The sequence below is a fragment of the Amblyomma americanum genome, chromosome 6, assembly GCF_052857255.1.
Source record: "Amblyomma americanum isolate KBUSLIRL-KWMA chromosome 6, ASM5285725v1, whole genome shotgun sequence".
Lineage (NCBI taxonomy): Eukaryota > Metazoa > Arthropoda > Arachnida > Ixodida > Ixodidae > Amblyomma > Amblyomma americanum.
In genome coordinates this window covers 28,914,565-28,933,102 of record NC_135502.1, presented here as the reverse complement: position 1 = coordinate 28,933,102, position 18,538 = coordinate 28,914,565, and the positions used below count along the sequence as shown (strand labels likewise).

Sequence of the window (18,538 nt, the reverse complement as noted above, 5' to 3'; positions counted from 1 at the left end):
CAGCTGTACTAGTTTGCGTCTTAGTTGGTTAGCTTTAGCAACGCGATCACAAACGCGTCTCTGCGGCATTGCCTGTGCGATCGCATGGCCGAATTATCCTCTCTAACCGAAAGCTATCGCCTTCATAGGCAGCGTGCCGGCAAAGCGTGATAACGAATGTTTGAGGAGAGATCGCGCGTTGTTTGACAATCCGTTCTCCAAGGCGTTGAATTCCTTTACAGTGATGACGGGTACCCCCTGTGCAGTACATTTCAGTGAAAAAGAGGAAGCGGATGCGGGGTAGTACAGCATTCCAGCCAATGGAGAGATTACACTGACTTCTTTAATTCCCCTACTTTCACTGCATCCCTAAGAAATCGTTGGCTTCCCCGACGTACTACGCGACGTTCGTGCGTTCCTCGCGCCTCCGTTGGAAGACCGGGGACTTCGCGTCACTCAGCAAACCTGCTGATGGGAGCCTGCAGACGTGCCTGGTCTGTCGACCACGTGGACTCAACGCGGTGACAGCGGCAAGCGCTCGTCGCTTTTTTTGCTGGCAACTGCGTGCTGCAGACTACGTTAACGACGTGGCCGTCGCGTCTGGCTGTCGGCCAGCGCACAGGTCGTTCGCCGGGCCGGCGCTGGCTAGGGACCCTAGGCTGAACCTGCCGTTGATTGCGGCGGTGGGTGAAGCAATCCATTCGCTCGCGATAGGCCAGCTGGCCGTCCTCCGGGTCCTTTCATCGGGTTCGAGCACTCGCGCGCAAGTGGGTCCCTCTCTCTCCTCCTCCTCCTCCTGCAGCCGAGCTGAGGCCGCAAATGCTGGCTGGATATCAAACCGCCGCCGACACCGCGGCTTGAGCGGGAGCAGCGCGCGGTAGTTCATTGCTCTCTGCGTCGCGGGAGCAGCCACTGCGCGCTATCATCGCGCGGCTGTCGTGCGCCTCTCCCTCCCGCGGTGTTCGTGCTCCTCCTGCCCCCGGTGCTGCTGCTGCCTCCGCGTCGCCGCCGCCTATATTGCGCGCTCGGCTGCTCTTTTTATAGGCTGCCATCGCGCCGTTGTCGACTTTTGGCGGGGCCTTTACGAGAGAGTAATGGAGATTGAAGGCGGCCACTTTGCGGCACGTCGCGGGGCTGCTGGCGCACACGTCGCGCTTTTTTTTCTTTTTCTTTTTTAATGGTCAGCAGTCATAAGACCAGCTTTTAGCGCTTCCCTGATAGATTTACGTTGCGCGCTTTTGGCCTGGATGGAGATATCCCAAAACTGGAATCGCGTCCAGTAGCGGGGAAGCGAACCGCGGAACTTGGTGGTGGCAGCCGAACGCTTTGCCGCCCCCCTCTGTCGCTGGGACAGATATGCACACACTGTTGCTGCACGCTGTAACAGTTTCAAGCTACATTCTCGTACGAAGAGCGCTCTCGGCTGCAAAGCTTGGACGGTGTGACTTATCTGTGTCCTGTGGCTTCATTCCATTCTTGCGGTTACCTTCGGAGCTGATGCTCCAGGAAGCTAAATGTCGTACCAAACACGCAGCAGATATTTATATTATTATTTGTCTTGTTCATTTAGTTTATCGCAGTTTTCATGTCGCCGAGTCTCTCTGACGAACATGAGCCCGATGTTTCGTCTGCATTCCCTTCACCGCCTTTCGGATATAATGAATGGGGCAGTGGGAAAGGCCGCCCAGGATGCATGCCTGCGCTGACCGATGGCCGCCGGCATTAGTCGGCGATAGCGGCGGGTGTTTTTGGCTAGTGATGTGGTTTTTACGCCTAGACTTCCGTTTTTTTTTAATTTTATTCCTACAGTGTTTGTGTTCTTCAAAGCCCGGAAATGCGATATACACTGGCCAGCACTCGTTCCCGGACCTTGCACCCCCCCCCCCCCTCCTGCTTGTTTTTCTGCTTCTTAATTATGTAACACCTCTCGTGCTGCTTTTGTCGAAATAAAAATAACCGATATAGGTGGCTGGAATTCGGCGCAAGTTCCGGAATGGTTGGGCATGGGGCGAATATAAACAAGGCGCGTCTCCGGCTGTTGACTTGTTGTTTCTGGGCCCTTGAATGAAGGCTGAAAGAGCGAGAGAAGCGGTGCGGTACAGTCGCCACGCCGTGGCCGACTCTCCAGCACAAGCGGCGTACACACCCGCACTAGACCGCGGGTGGTGACAACCTGAACTTCTGCCCCCCCCCCCCCCCCCCCCCCCCCCCCCCGCTGCTGCGCAGGAGTCAGGTCGGACAACTGCCGCTCATTTCCACTCCCCTCACAACCTTTTTTCTTCCCTGCAGGCTTTCTTGTACTATGCACACAAACATTGTACAGACGACGTATAGCGTCGCGCTTGGCCGCATGTAGGCGTCAAATATAAACGCGGCTTTTAAGCTAAGCGTTGTTGCACACTTCAGGTCTTCCTTCCTTGTATACAGCACCGATATTCAAGTTCGTGTTAGCTTGTCGTCAGATCAGCTGTGGCCCTTTCAGAAGTTTTTTTTTTTTTGCCCGGGAAATGCAGTGTCGATTTTCCTAGAAATTCGTCTGGGAGCAGGTGCTAAAAAAATCTACAGAAATATATATTTGCCGTGCTTTTTTGCTGATTGTCCCTTGCATATACCGCCCCACCCGTGAAAGATGCATATCGAGGGTTTGCTGGACTGTTATCTTTCCTTTGCCGTTATCTTCAGCCGTTAAACGACGTCCCCATTGGCGGAGCAATATGTCGTAGCCAAGAAAACTCCCACGTTCGCCTGCTGGCTAACGATGGCGTTTACCCAGGCAGAGTGGAGAGTAAGTGCTCTGGAGAATGACATTGCCTATTTCGTGCTCGCCTAAAGTCTCGCATCCGCTCTCTCCCTGTGCAGGAATTCTGAGACTGGGACGCGGTTCCCCAAGCTGGGAGAATGCGCCCACTTCCACTACGACATGATGGACCTGGGGACAGTCCAGGTGAGTGTTAACCATTCACTCCGCACTGTTGCTGATGTTTCCAAAGCCCTAGGACTGGCGACCAGCACTTCTAAAGACAGCGATGGAGCTCATTTTTCTGTGGCAGCGGGCCTTGTGCGAAATTCCGCAAGCAGGCTTTGCCACAGAGCTCACGTGGCCTAAACAAGATGGCCGACCATTCGCGACGAGGAATCACATCGTGAAAGCGCGCTGTTTTTGTCTTTTATGTGATTCTTCCAAAATGTGTTTAACACTTCCGGTGCACACACATGGCGCTCGTCCCCGCCACCTTTTTTTTCTTTTTTGGTCCACTGTGTGATGTGAGAAAGCCCACATATCACAGGCGACGTATAATGCCTTTATAGTGGCTTTTGCTACGCTCTCGGCAGCACTGTGACGCAGTGCTAGCTCAATTCGTGACGAGAAAAATAGGCTGCTTACCTGTCGGTCACATGTTGAACGTTTTCATCGCTCTGTTAAATGTTGTTGAGCGATGTTACCAGTCTCTCCCTTCTGCTTCTGTTGGAAAATTTCAAAAACCCTGCAGGAGGCCCCTGCGCAAGGCTGAAAAGCCCAAGGCCGGCCGCTCAGTGTAACGAATGCGCCTAAATGTTGCAATTAAACCAGTCACTCTCGCTCTCACGGGCGCGCTTCCATTTGCCGGTGCTAGGAGAAGGGGGCCCCTCGTGTGTCGGATATCGCGGGGTCAGTAGCCCAGGCGCGCGGGCTTTGGAAGAAGCGGTCGTCAGCCTCGTCGCCGATGCTTATCTCCCTCCCCCGTCCTCCTCCGCCGGCGTATTTGCTCTGCTCCGCTGCTGCTGCTGCCGGGCTCGCCACCTCGCTTGCGCGCCGCCGTCACGACCTCGCGGCGATCCCTATCGCGTCTTCTCTCGTTATGTGCGCTTCGGCTGAGCCGCCCGCATTGTGTTGTGTCGGAGCGGCGCGACGCTCGTGAATCCTCCGCGCCGCCGCCGCGTGATGAGACGCGCCGCGCGTCTTTTGTGCTTGCTGCTCCTCTTTGGCCTCCGCCGTCGCCCCTTTCTCTTTCGTCCGGCGCTAGCCGTGAATGAGAAGGGGAGGGGTCGGCGAAAGGAGCCGGGACGTCGCGGCGATTAGCAGCAGTTCGCGGCGGCGGCGGCTCCCGCGTTCCGCCGCAGTCTCGCCGTTCGAACGACCTCTCGCTCCCGCGTTCTACTCCACCCGCCTCCCGTTCATTGGGCGGTGCTGCTGTTTTCGTTTCGATTGCATTGCCGCCAGATGTTTGGCCAGCCACGGCAGTGTGTGCGTCGAACGTAGCCCGGGCTCTGGCGTCATCGTCGTCTCGGCGGCCGAACCACCTGTGGCGTTCCCCGTATTTGCGGAGCACTCAGCAGCTCAGGCCTCGAGGGGAAAGTGCCCCCAACTTTAGACCGGCCGCTCTGCCAGTCCGCTGAGCTCGCTAGGGTCGGCGCGCTGCATGCGGCCTCTCGAGGCTAGCTATGGTGCAGTATATGCGCGCCGGCTGGTGGTGTTCGTCGCACGTTGTCGCGCCGCTTAGGCGGACCGGTGGTCTCTAAAGCGGTGTAGTTTGAACTCACTGCGAGCGGTATTGTACATGTCCGTAGAAGCGTGCGCCATACCGCCTCTATTTGATTCCTGTTTCAAATGCAGCGGGACTTGCTTAGCATCTAGACGGATGGCTGGCTGATTGATCCGCTGTAGCGTAAAGCAGCTTTAGCGGGATACAACTCAAGAGCGATGCGACTAATGCCCCCCAAATAAGGAGAATTACGTTGACAGATTGTCAGTGCGTCGGGGTTAACCAACCCCCTTTCGCCTTTTAGCTTGGTATCCAAGGGGGCTGTCAGGTACAAGGGATTAACCACGGATTAAGGGATTAACCACGACGTCATGACAATCGGTCGTTGCTATTAGTTGAAAAGGCTCCTTTCAAGGGGCATTTCTCCCATCTTTCTTGAGGCTAAGCAACATCTACCGCACGTGTCAGGGGGGCGACGTCGACATTCCGTGGCTACTACGGCCGCCATGGTAAACTTTTAACGGAACCCGCTGTCTTTCCCCGCGACTGGTGTTCCTGGCGCCCAGAAGAAAGCCGGAGGCTTGGTGCAGCTACATAAAAACAGCGGCGCCTGGTCGCGGACGCCGCTCTCTTTTTTTTTTCACGCTCTTCCCCACAGCCGACTCCGGGGTGTGCTGCCGCGTCTGGCCGCACAGGGCTGCGGAGCTTCTTTGCCTTCTATCTTGGGACTGGGCCACCGGCGGGCAAGCCGCTGCACTGTTTGCGCCCCGAGGGGACTGCACGGCTGCTGCCGCTCGCGCAGCTGGGCTGCGGATGATGGCGGCGGCTGGAAGGGTGCCAATATCAACTCCAGATTTTCCACGCGCCGGTGTCCCCGTGTGTGTGTGTGTGTCTGTGCGCTCACTTTTCAACTCGTAACGTCCTCCCCACCCTCGCCCTGGTGCCGACCACTTCGCTGTGCGCTGGATCGCGGAACACTGCCGGTGAACGACCGACTGAGACACGCGTGTCTCGGGCGAGAATAGTGGGCGCGTTACCCAACAAAAAAATCACAGACCTTAGGGACGTGCCGTAATGACGAAGCCATCTGCTTCACACTCCTCCCGCTACTGACGCGCCATCTGAGCTTCTTTCTTTCTTCGTTATCTGTCTATCCATTATTTTTGGTAGCTCTATTGAAGTCTTACGAGATTGCAGCAGTTATATTCTTTTCCGCTCTGTTGCGGCAGTAGGCTACGGGACTGTTGTTGGCCAGTAGCACGAGACGGCCGCACAGGCGCACAATGGCTGACCAGACCGATGAGCCCTGTCTGTACCAGGGGGCGCGCCTGTTCTTTGCTCAGTCGGAAAACATATTGCGTCAATAGTGAGTGGCTTCCAGGCTTACTGAAGCATGCGTTCTAAATCACGCATCCTTTCCATCCGTTGCTCGTTATGGAATTGCTCATCATCCAACTTAACGCATATTTCACTTCGCTCTTGCTGCTGTGAAAAGTAATCCTCTATTTTGTAGACACGTGTGTGTCTGTGTCAGCCTAGTTCCGCTTTGGCCTGTACGTGCACTGTTGTGCTACTCCTTAAAGGTACACGTCCGATGCCGGCATTAGGTTCAGGTTGTTGCCCGCGCCCGTTAAGATCAGAGGCCGCACTTGCTGCAGCTGAAGAAGGGCAACCCGTGGTCGATCGCCTCCATTCTTCGCTGGTAGCCGTCTTCCAGTTGAAACAACGAGCTCTTGGAATCATTCGTTATCCAGTGTAACGAAAGCCTCGTAAGAACCATGGAACAGCGCTGTCGTCAGAAAAAAAAAAAACGGATGCATTTTCTTTGAGAACCGTTCCTTTCCATTCTTTCATTTCGAAGAGCTAGGCACATTCTGTGAAGCTTTCTACTCGCGGTTAGCCTCTGTTGGGTGGCTTTTCCTCGTGACCTTGCTGCGCCCGTCAACATCAGCGGCACGCATCCTTGCATTTACTGCCGCTAAAGCCGCATACATACTTCTGGCACGCGTGTCTATTCATTGCAGTTTGCGCTCAGTGACGATTGCAGATATTGGAAATATTAAAATAAATTGTAAACATTTTAAATATTTGCAAATTGCGAATATATGTGAAAATGTTTGAACTATGTGCAATGAATAATGGCGTCAATGATCAACTGCGCCTACATTCAACAGCCAGTGCTACTGCCATTCGTGAGACCCTTTCTAAAAGCTACGTATGTACAGCGCTTTCGAGAACTTGCCACCAGGTGTTGCACCCAGAGGGTCCGCAGAAAAGAGCGAGGTCTCTCGCCTTGCTTTCGGACGCTGATGGTTGAAAAAAGGGGGTAGCATAGGTTAGAAACGAGAGTATGCGGTACGCGAGTCCGCGGCGGGCGCCGCTGAAATATGCACGACGGTGAAGCCACCGCGCGTTCTCAGAGGCGCAGCTCCCTCCGTCGACGTTATCGAAGGAACGTACGCTTATCGCTATTATTTGTCTTCTTTCTTTCTGGTCGGAACGAGCGGTCGTTGCGCAAGACTCGAGTTGCTCCACGGCGCGCGATGATGGGCCGCTGGTTCGTGAGAGGCGTCGTCTCTCTTACTTCGCTGCTGGCGCCGATCGCGTTGACGGTTCGCGGCACGGCTTGGCTTAAGTCGAGGGGCGGGGTCGGTTGGCGGCAGAGGAGGCTGAGCAGAGAGAGAGAGAGAGATAGAATGCCGCAACAAAGAGACCGGCGCGTTTGCGTGTAATCTGTCTTTACGCGTGCTCGCGGAAGGCAGGAGCGCGCCCTGGCGGTCTGGAATGCAGCCGCGGCATTAAATCTTGATTACGCCGCCGCCAGGATGAACTCGGGGCACGCAGGGACGACGCGAGCAGCGCGCGCAAACCGGACTGGCTCCTCCGATGCGGGCGGCAGCCCTCCGGGCCACGCCACGCGAGCCGGGTTCGCCGGCTGGCCGGTGCACGCTCTCTGGGGTCGTTTCGTGCGCGAAGCAGTTGTGCTGCTGCAACCCTTTTCTCTGCGAATGGTCCCAGACCATTCGTTGGCGGTTCTCTCGCTAAGGCAGGTCTGCAGGTGTTTGCATCGTATCCACGGCTGCGGAAGCGGGAATACGGATGCTTACTTTTTTTTTTTATGTTGATGTCGTAAAAGGCGCAAGCAATTTGTTTTACGCTTCCATTTTTGTTGCGAGAGTTGTCTTGCGCAGTAACGACGAGTCTGTCGCAGTACTTGGCCGTAAGGGGGCCGGAACGCTGCGCGTTTGTAGACGCACTGTCGTGAGCAATATGAAAGGGAACGAACTTTTTTTTTTTTTGACAAAATTGCCAATTTCGTTTTTTCTCTACTGAATCCGCCTTTTTCGCAAGATGTGGCGCCCTCTAGGGAGTGCAGAAAATTCGTCTGCTACCGGTTGAAAACAAACGCACGTGGGAGGCGCAGGCGCGATCTGGTTCCACGAAGAGCCAACTGCGCCTGCGAAGTGGCAAGCGTGTGCTTGACAGCTGCCGCCATCTGTCGCACGCGCCTGTCACTAACTGCGCATGCGCAGTAGGTTTCATTTTTAACGAGTGGAGCTGGAGAAGAACAGGCGCGCATGCACAGAGTGGCTTTGTGAAAAAGGCGGACTTCAGTATGTATATGGGCTGATATACGCCAACAGGAAAACTGGTTAGAAAGCAGAAAAAACAGTTCTTGTCACGGGTAAGCATGGAGTAATGGATATATGAATGCTCGAACTTCGCGCACTTAATTTTATTTCATTTCATTTTTATTTACCCCATAAATATGTGGGCACGCTCAGGCAGGAAAGCCAACTGTTTTTGCTTGAATGGAACCCGAGGCCCCCTGTACATGGCATATAGCGAACATAGAGCGCAGAAAATTGCCTGCCTATCAATTAGTACTCTGAGAATTGTAAACAAAGCACAAGAGAAAGAAAAAATAACTACATATGATATAGTATCACCTTTTCGCCATTCATACTTTAAAAAATTACTACAGGAACCTAGCTTTGATGGAACGCAGGCCATATTTTTCTACCGGCGCTTTGCTGGTACGTAAGCCATTGAAAAGTCGCGGCATAGTATAACACTACATCTGTCATGCGAGTTGAGTCCTACAGCTTATAACAAACCAAAATTTTTGCTTCCGAAGTAGGTAAATGGGAACATATTCCTCACGACTCGTATATCGTATTGCTCACGACTGTACAGGGCTCCGCCTTTCTGTTTACCGGGGCGTTTATGTTGTGGGGACTGGACCGAAGCGGTTAACGTTGCTGTCGTCCGACGGTTCTGAAGAGAACTGAAACGAAAAAGGTTGCTTCCTTCTCTTATTCTCTTTAATTATTGCGTTTAACCACCGCTTATTTTGTCTTTCATTTTCTCCTTCTATTGTTTCGCATTTTCTTTCGTTCCGCGACGAAGCCGTTCGCCTTCTTATAGCTTAACGTTACTAAACAGCTCTCCCGTTTCATTGCCAAGAGCGAGCCTTTGGGCGACTCGTGTTTGGAAGTATTGCTGTGACAAAGCTTGGAGTTTCGTTATTACTTTACGGGAACATTACAGGTACCTGCATACAACTTGCTGAAGCAGTTGTGCTGGAGGCCTCACCTACAGCACAGTGTTCTCATATGTGAGCTGGTGCTTTTTTTGTAGGATCTGATAACTGTCAGTTTTAATTTTTTTTCCGTTCGCTATAGGAGCACCGACTGCTGAGTTACGTATTCTCGGCAGATTCTTCTATTTTTGTTAGCTGGCCCCTTTAGTGTAGTTATCCTTTACTTCGTTATCATGTGCGGCATCATTGGGCTAGCCTCTGGCTGTGTAATGCGCAAGCTCGTTTAGTGAAGCGTTTTAGCTTACCACCGCCGTTACCGAGCATGCAGTAAACTTCCCGTGCACGTGATTCAGGTGCCTAGCTATAGTGCTCGTCATTGATGGCAGCGGTGTGGGGTAACGGTATGCTGACATTCTCAATCCTTTGACGCACTCTGAAATCATGGCGCACCCGCCGATTGACGTTTTTGCATTCCGGCGCCGTAAGGATAGCTTGTTCCGAAGACTTGCTCCGAACGGCTTTCGAGAAAGCAATAACTTTTTCCGTGTATGTGTATTGGTGTGCCTGTGCGTGCGTGTTCATGCTGCGTAGAAGATGCCTGCGCCACCAGCTCGCGTGTAATGTATTCGCCGTCACGACGTCGCCTCGCCGGCCGCTCGACGCCTCCAGACGTGGCGCCAAGGATGCGTCGCCGTGAGCCGCGCAGGTGTCGGCGAAATGCATGCACGGTATGCAGGCCGCTGGGGAACCGGCGCAGCGCTCTTCGCCGATTAGTTGTTTTTTCGTTGTTTACTGGCGCTGAAGAAGTAACGCGGATGACGGGGGGGGGGGGGGGGGGGTGCAGTAATGGTTAGGGTCATACCCGCATGCTCAGCGGCGAGTATGTCTTCTGGTGGTGGGATGCTGGCCTCGATGGTTCGTTAGTGGAACGCACTTAACTGTACCGGGCTGCCTGGTCTGTATACGTGGGTGGATGTGCAGCGCTTTCCTTGTGGAGGCAGACCACAGGGGTGTTATTTGCCTTAACGGCGGGTTTAACCTAACCTAGACAGCAGCCGGGGAGGTCTCGTCACGGGTCACGGGAAAAGCGCGCGGGGGAGGCTTAATCCGAGTGCGCGCTCCGAACACTATCGAGCGTTTTGGCCATCCGTGGGCGTCCGTGCAGATGCGTTGTCCTAGTGGCGTGGAAAAGGGCAAGGGACACTCATTTCCTTTTTTTTTTTCCTTGCTTGTCCTTTGTACCGCGCTTTTCTGTCGCAGCATACGGTGGAAGATTCTGTGCGCCTGGCTAGCCGCACACGCCGCAGTCCATGCCCTGGCGCCAAAGGAGTGTTAACGAAAAAGGGCGAGAGCAACTGGCAGAACTAAGCCAAGCCTTGTTTGCCAGCGTAGAGGATGAGGAGGTTAGCTTTGTTGAAAGAGAGCGAGAACGGGCTTTTAGTTTATTTTCAGCGCCTTTCAGGGCGCGCATGACTCCAATACTCTGAAGAAACGGTCAGTATACGGCCCGATCTGCAGGTGCTGGGCTAGTTTAGTTTAAATGTCGATACCTATAGCCAGGGCCCGTTCTTTAACGAAAAGCTTGGATAGCTCACACCTTCCGCGGGGACTTTAGAGATATTGGCGTGCGGCTGCTGATCCCAAGGTCGCCGGTTCGATGTCGGCCGCGGTGGCTGTATTTCGATGGAGGCGAAATACAGAAACGCTCGAGTGCTGTGCGATGTCAGCGCGCGTCAAAGGATCCCAGGTGCTCTTAAAATCCGCAGCCCTTCACTACGGAGTCCTCCATAGCGCATTTGTCGCTTCGCTGCGTTAAACCCCACAATTTACCATTTACATTTCGAATAGCTCATATCATACTATGTGCACGCTTGATGGATAGCCCCAAAGCTGCGCCCTTACGCACCATAGCATTCATTGGAACTGCAACACATCTGCAGCCTTAAAGGACGCATGGGTGCACTAACGATGTCGGCGTGCTCAGCCCAAGCTTTTCCGAATGTGCCTCCAGCACTGTTTACGCTCTTAAAGGTGTTTTTTTTTTACTGTGTGGGACAGCTATAAGGCAAGAGGAGGCTCTAGTAGTAGTAAGTGGTTTTTATTAAAATGATAATAAAAGGGAAGGAAAGGTTTTTTGCTAGCCCCGGCATCTGCCATCGATATACTGAAGCACCTAAGCTGGGGCAGCGGAAATATATAAAGGATAGCAGGCAGAATGGAGAAATGAAATGAAAGAGGTGAGGGGACAGGAAGAGAGGATAGGGGGAGATGTGATATACACAAACTATTTGGGAAAACCGATTCTGTGGTCGATTGGCAGTGTCACAGGGGCGCACCCGACATGAGCCTGACCATGGCTTCGAGTGACAGCGGAAGACGGACACGACAGCACAATTGAACTATAACAGCAAAGTGGAGGGTTTCTAACGCCGGGAGAACGGCCCACTCTTGGGGGTAGAATGCCGTTGTTGGCGGAAACCGGCCGCCGGCGCATCACTTCCAGGTGCACGAACGAGACGTAGATAAGGGAAAAAAAACAATAGGGAATGCAGTTTCGCGCCTGTCAGTTGCGACACTTGCGTCATATGACGCGATCTTCGTGGTCTTTTTTTTTTTTTCCTTGTCCGCGCCTTGCTTTCACAGGATATCGTTGTGGCGAGAAGAGTTATGCTTACGAGAAGTTTGTGCTTACGAAAAGTAAAGTGTTCTGACAGCGGTGTTTAGACTGCAAAGGGAGCGAAGAACTCTCTTCCTTCACTGTCCTCTTGCGCTCGCGTCCTATGGCCGAAGGGGGAAGAGCGGCAAAGAGAGAACACGAATGATGTGAGGCCGTTTTCGCGTCCCCTGAGCGCCATTTACGACCGCGCGCAGATAGCTCCGGAACAGCACCACCCGGAAGGAAGCTCCGTGCCCGCCACTTCCGCTTGCGCCCCGGGAGAATCGGGACATTTGTGCTCGCTCGCCGCATTTCCCGACGGCATCTCGCGCGAGAGCGCGGCTCTCTAATGATGGAGCGGCGGATTGATGAGACGGCAATTAGGAGCGCTTCTCGGCCGCTCGTGCTTAATCCCTGACGGTCGGTGGAGCGGTGAGCCAGATAGCCGAGGAGGAACAGACTGTGAGGGGGGAACAAAGGGCGGTGGGTAGGGAGGGTGGACGGGCTCGCGGCGCTTCAAACAGCACGCTTGCAGGCCGGTTTTTTTATAAAGCGGGCGGGAGGCTGCTCGCTGTTGCTGCTGTGGCGGCGCAGATGTTACGCGGAACCAATCGGCGCTGCTCTCTCGCGAAGGCCGCGCCGGAAAGGGGGCCACGGTGGCTCAAGGTCACCGGACCACCGATCCTTCGTTCTCTCCCCTCACAACCCTCTCTGCTTCTCCACTATTGGTATCTGCTCTTGTGCTGGCGGTTTTCTTTTGTTTTTGCACCCTCCTGACGGGTGGTGGTGCGGGTCTGCTGAGGCATGCGAGCTCTTCCATTGTCCAGAACCCCCTGCTGGCCATCCATCCACCCGGCAGACCGGCTGGCTGGGCACCAGGCGGGGGCGCCGCGCTGCTGTCGCGGCTGATTAAGTTTCGGTTCCGTCGTGACGCGATCGGCGGGTCCCGGAGCCGTCCCGTGACGGAAATCGTGCGGGGCTGTCATCGCCTGCGATGTGTGGGAATCCGCGTTCCCACCGCGCTGTGGTACCACCCTGCGCGGCACGGCTGAACGCTGCTGTTGCGGCTTCCTATGTTCGTCCACCGAATTTCACGAAAAACCTGATGGTCGCATTTAAATCGCCGGCGCTGATAGGCCTAAACGAAATTGCCCGTCGATCCAGCTGCATCTGATCTGAAATTGATAGTGGCAATGTCGGACTTGTCCGTGTCAAAACCGAGGGAGCGGCTACCCAGTGTGGCGTGGGGCAGGACTCCGAATTGATATCCACCTCCTGGGGTTTGTCAGTGAGCGCCGAAGTATAATTCGGCGAAATCTCATCTTTGAATTTCGGCCGCCTCGATTTAAATGTGGGCTTGGCGTCGCGAATCGAACCGGTGAACTCGGGAACACCGTGGCCTCTGGCCCTACTGCTGTGTTTAGGTGCATGGCACCTGACACAGGTCTTGAATATACACGGTCTCGGTGCTTGAATACTCAGCGCGCTGCAAGAACTTTGCCTAGCGCTCGCTCACATGTGTAATGACTAACATTGCAGACCGAACAGTCAACGTTCGAGCTTCGTCTGGGGGCGCTGGCGAAGCCCTGTTTATTTAGCGCGTAACGATTTCACGATTAGCTTTGCATGTCGCCGTAAGAGGGCGAGCTGTATACGCGTTGGGCTTTTAGCGTGCCCCGCGTCATGAATGGAGAGGCAGGAATTCTCGCACCAGCGCCTAAGCTGAGCTGACATTGGGATGTTTCCGGCGGTTTTCTTGAATGAACGCCGACGCCCTACTCAACACGCTGCACGTAGCACATGGTCACGGGTCGCTTGCCTTCTCGGAACGGAAACTCTCCCGCGTCAAGAATTGCGTGCAGCGTCGCCGCAGAAACTGCGATAGTACACTCCTAGTTTCCTCTAGTTACGCAGAAATTTGCCCTTGCTGGCGCCGCTCGCCTGTCTGTAGTTTACGTGGCGCTGCGACGTCTGGTCTTCGCGGCAAATGCGGCTGCAGCGTTTTACGACAAGGGCACGTGGTACCATAAGCCGGCAGTGTGGCTGGTCGAGGCACTGGTGCGCCTGTCGGGCTGCTTCGACGACAGAGGTTTTGGTGACGAAAGGGAAATAGTTCCTTTTCTAGTGTTGTTTGTATACCGCAGCCCACACTTGCATAGCGTTTGCATTGGTATCAGCACCACTGGTTATGTCAGAGAGATTTCTTTACGTCATACTTTACCGACGATGTCGTAAACGGCGGAGGAAGTCCGTCGCATCCAGGGGTGGATTTATGGTCGAATCTTGCTGGGGCGGTAGAGGCGGGGAGGGCGCTGTTGACGTAATCCGCGGCTGCTTGCGCCTCCGCGATTTTGGCTTCCTCCGCGCGATTCAGGCCCCTAACAACACTGTGAGGGTGTCAAGTTGGTTTTCGTTAAAAGCCTTGGCGTTATCGCAAGTGAAAATGGACGAGTGCGAGAGAAAAGGACGAGAGGACACAACGCTTCTGTGTCATCGTTTCTCATGCCCTGTCCTAGTTTACTTGGTCCCAAACACCTCCGTTGTGCACGCACAAAAACTTGACGCCTGTTTTAAAATTGTGTCTCTGTGCACACAGCGGCGTTGTTTGGAGACATAGCGTTGGCGCAAGTGAACGCAGAGAGACTTGATGCCTATTTTTAAATTGAGTCACCCATCGCGATGGCGAATTCGCTCGTTAGTGTGCTCGGCTACGGAGCCGAAGGACCCGAGTTCAGTCCCGGCCGCGGCGGCCGCGCTTCGATGGAGGCGGAAAGGAAAAGACGCCCGTGTGCTGTGAGTTGCCAGCGCACGTTAAAGAACCCCAGGTGGTCCAGGATAATGCGGAGCCCTCTCAGCTTTCCTCAAAGACCGTGTGTCGCTTCGGGACGTTAAAACACGCCCTTTACATTTTAAAAATATTTTATCGTAAATAAACTACGCGCTTTGTGTGCCTACGTCCGAAGGCACCCCATTATTTAGTGAAGCGCTTTTGTGCTTTCCAAGGTTGAAAAAAATAAAGAAAAACTAGAGAGAATGAGCATGTTCTGGCGAGGTGGAGTGTAGGAAACGGGGCTGAGGAAGAAATGTACACGAGGGTTCTATACCAAGTATTAACAATATTGTAAGTTAAGCCAGCGCGCACATACTCACGCACACCGTCAGGTTGTTCAAAAACTATTCAGTCCCTAGGTCCCTGAATCAGGGAATCCCTCTGAATAGGGAATCTCTCTCAGGCCAGCGGGCCGCGTTCTTGGGCCCCACCCACATAAGGAGACGTGCCCTCGCAGCTTCTGGTGCAAGAAAGAAGCTGCGAGGGTCACTGACCGTGAAGCGGGGAGAAACCTGTCGTCACTGTGTCCAGTGGGACCGTTGTCACCCCGCGACTCCATCTGTGGCTGTCCGGTTGGATTTCACGCTTTTCAAAAAATGCCGCCTTGGGGTTCTGAGTTAGAGGTCTGACTTGCCGAGCTTAAACTTTTCGCATTTTTACTTTTGCTGCCCGTCGCTCCGTCCGCTCTGGGTACTCCCAAAGTACCTAGTTAGCTGTTCTCTAAGTAGCGGGAAGTTCCCCGCGTGTCTGCCATTTGCTCCCTGATTCGCTCGGTTGGAGGACAGCGCACGTAGCCCATCGGCGGCCCCGTCAGCGTCGCGTTTTTCTTGATCGTTGCGAAGCGCATGCAACTGGGGCTTTTAGTTCCATGGCTCACTGGTGCCGGCAGGAGCTCTTTGGGCGGGAAACATGGCGAATGCCGGCCGTTGTCGGCCTGGCAGAGGTTTGGCGCCACTAGGGTTTCTTTTCGTGAAGCCTTTCTTAGACTTCTAGGTACGCCATTGCCCTCGACTTTCCCGCGTGCGGGCACCTGCTTAGAGTTTGCTCCTAGCGTCGCACGAGAGCTGCTGACCCTCTGCGCCCTCTTCCGCGCAGATGTCCCTGGTGGAGTGGAGCGCCGCCGGGCGAGGCCACGACGAGGCGGACAAGGAGAACCGCGAGCAGCCGGCCAACCAGCAGCAGCCGCAGACTCCGCAGCCACAGACTCAGCAGCAGCATCAACAGACTCAGCAACCGACTCAGCAGCAACAGCAAGGCACTGCGGGCGAGATCTGCGGCGGTGGTCTGGCGCCAGCAACCTGGTGGGCTGTCCAGGTGACGAGCCGCGAACGTAGCTGGACGCTGCGGCGTTCGTACGACAACTTCCGGCTGTTGGACGAGCAGCTGCATCGGTGCGTCTACGACCGGCAGCACTCGCGCCTCCCGGAGCTGCCGGACCCGGCCGACCTGCCGCAGGATCCGCAGGAGCGAGAGGTCGGTGTCCTTGAAGTGTCTCTCCCGCGAGTGGGCCTCGTGGCTCTGCGAGCTGCGCTTGTGGCGCGCTTGCCATAATTTTTCTCTCGCCAGTGTGAGAACCTCCCCTCGTGGGTGTCATCTGTATCGACGGTTCATTCACCGGGCTGAATGAACTCGCCGCAAGTCATGAGCACGCCGGAAGGCATGGCAGAGAGCCTGCATCTTAGCCGTCATAAGCCGCGTTTGCATGTTGTTCTTACTGTTGCTGATAGGAAGAAAGAAAAGGAAAGTGCACGGGCCTGCCTACTGGCTCAAGCCGAGCCACGCTCGCTGCCGCGTGCTGAAAGTAGCAGAGTTAAAACATAGGAGAGGAAAGATAGAAAAGGCGCGCGCTATAGTATGCCCCGGGCCGATCCTGGAGGCAGTGCAATACCGGGCTGGCCCGTGCCTGAGTGCTTCAAGCTAAGCACTCCGCGTTTACATGAATGCGACAGAAGTCGACTCCAGTCCACTTTTTGAAGGAAAGTGCAAAAACGTCGAGGAAGGACGAGTCACGCCTTTCCTTCTCAAAACCTGCTCTCTTTCTCGAAACTTGACTGGGGTCGACTTCTGTAGCATTCATGTAACCGAGATTAAACGAATGAGTTATGCGACGAAGTATGTTTCAATTCAGTGCGAAGTATTCAAGTGCGTTGGCAGCCTTTACGAGATCGATGTATTATTATTGGATGAGAGACGATTCGTGACCATGCTTTCTCGGCACTGTTGTGCGTTGCCGGTTTAGAGGCGGCCGGTTTTTTGTGTGGCTCCGTTGTCCTGCCGAGAGCGAAGTTCGAGATCATCTGGCCTGCGACTGGATACTCGCTGGCCGCATGTTTTCTTTCGGTCCACTTGTTTGGAGGTCAGCCCAAACCGCCTGGATCCCTCGTCCATTGTTACACTTGGCGGTTTTTGAAACGGCCGCGAAATTGTGCCAGTCGCCGCGGCGTCTTAAGCTCGAACCTGCAGGCCTTGCGCCTCGCCTGTACCGTTGCTCTCTCTGCCAAAATAGACTGAGCCCGTCCAAACACAATCGGGCAATCCGAGGTCCTCGAATGACCGCCCTCCCCCTGCCTTTGTTCGACCGCGCGCTCGGTCCGTTGCCATGGGCATCGTTCACGCTGTCCGCTGCTCTGTGGGCCAGAAGTGGGCCTGCCTGTGCGCAGTCGGCGCGAAACGGCGTTCCTTTGACGAAAAGCCTCCCTCGCCACGTGGGCCGCACCCCTCCTTCCCGCGTGGCGCGGTAGCCGGCGCGTCGCCGTCGAGAGGATGGGCCGCGGAGGCATTCCTCGCCCTCTGCTCCCTTCTTCCTCCTGGGGTCCGCTGCCTAGCCCCAACAGCGGCGGGCGTCAAGTCGCGGCGGCGAGAGCGGGCCGCGCTGTCCTATTTCGGCCCCAGCGAAGAAGCCGGGCGGCCGACCGACCCATATGCCGCTAGCGCCGCTCCCCGCCGCGTTGTTCGCCCGCCACTCGGGTGTGCGCGCTGTTCCTCTGCGGCTGCCTGCGCGCGTCTCCTCTCCGCGTGGCCCCCCAGCAGCTGCGGCGGCTTCGCACCCGGTGGAGGCGTCCGTAGGCGTTCGCCCCTGCTGCCGCCCCCAGAGCAGCGTGGTGCGAAGACGCGGCGCGAGTGGGAAGCTCAGCCCCGTGTGTCGCCCTTCGTGCGCGCGTTGTCGCCTCTGCGCCACCGAGCCTTGGCTGCGGCGTGCTTGCCGTTTGCACGGGCTGCCACCGTAGGCGTGTCTGCCGGGGCGAGCGGCGGCAGCGCGGTACCGTTTCAGATTTTGAGCATTCCGGAGCGCCGTCTCTGTTTCGCTCCCCTCCCCCTTCCCAGCTGGAGGGAGACGTCGTCTGGTGGCAGATTTTGCGTGTGGGCCGGGAGCTCCCAGCACCGGGCTTTCTCCCTTCCTCTCCCCCTCGAGGCCCCGCTTGCTCGCTCTGCAGTTCGTCTCCGGTGCGTCCCGTCGCTGCTGCTCTTCATTCGTCGTGCGCGCCCGGAGAGTCCTCGGCGGGCAGTCGGGCTCTGGCGCTGGCGCGTTTTTGCCGGGGTGAACAAGACCCGGCCGTCGTGTGATGGTGGATCCCGGAGGTTCGCCGAAGAGAAGGAAGCTGTCCGAGGATTGCCGGTGGTTGTGCGGTGCGTGCCCTTCCAGCGACTGATGGTCAGTCGGAAGGAACTCGTCCATCGCCCTCGTCGACCTTCGGTGCGTAGCGTGCTGCGAGCGTAGGCTGGTCTTTCTCTGTCCTGCTTAGGGTGCGACTTGAGGAGAAGCTCAGTCTGTTGAGCAGTTTGCTCCGAGTCGTTGATCTCGGCGTAAGGCTGGTGGATGCAGTATTTGCCTGCGCAATGTTTTGCGCTTATCCAGCTGAAGGACTTGCAAATTTATTTTCGAAAATTTCAATGACCGCCTCCATTTCGTGGGCCAGCCTGTTGCGCTGATCCCCACAGTTCTGGCTAAGCGTAGTTGATCCCCTCCTTTTGGTACGTTGCTTTCGGTTTAGCTTAAACTCATCAGCTTTTAGCCATCACTTTAGGAATATATCATCAGCAAAACCGTTTGGTACGGTGGTTCTTCC

The 18,538-nt window shown here is 55.3% G+C and overlaps 2 protein-coding genes across 4 annotated transcripts in view; one reads left to right on the top strand and one right to left on the bottom strand.

Moving 5' to 3' along the window:
• The window catches only part of CdGAPr (GTPase-activating protein CdGAPr), a 250,190-nt gene that overhangs the window by 62,220 nt on the left and 169,432 nt on the right, over positions 1 to 18,538 (bottom strand). The window lies entirely within an intron of this gene.
• On the top strand, positions 2,789 to 16,022 carry LOC144095175 (uncharacterized). Its single transcript, XM_077628962.1, has 2 exons — positions 2,789 to 2,923; positions 15,567 to 16,022. Exons 1-2 carry the CDS (start codon positions 2,900 to 2,902, stop codon positions 16,020 to 16,022), a joined length of 480 nt encoding a protein of 159 aa, XP_077485088.1. The 5' UTR covers positions 2,789 to 2,899.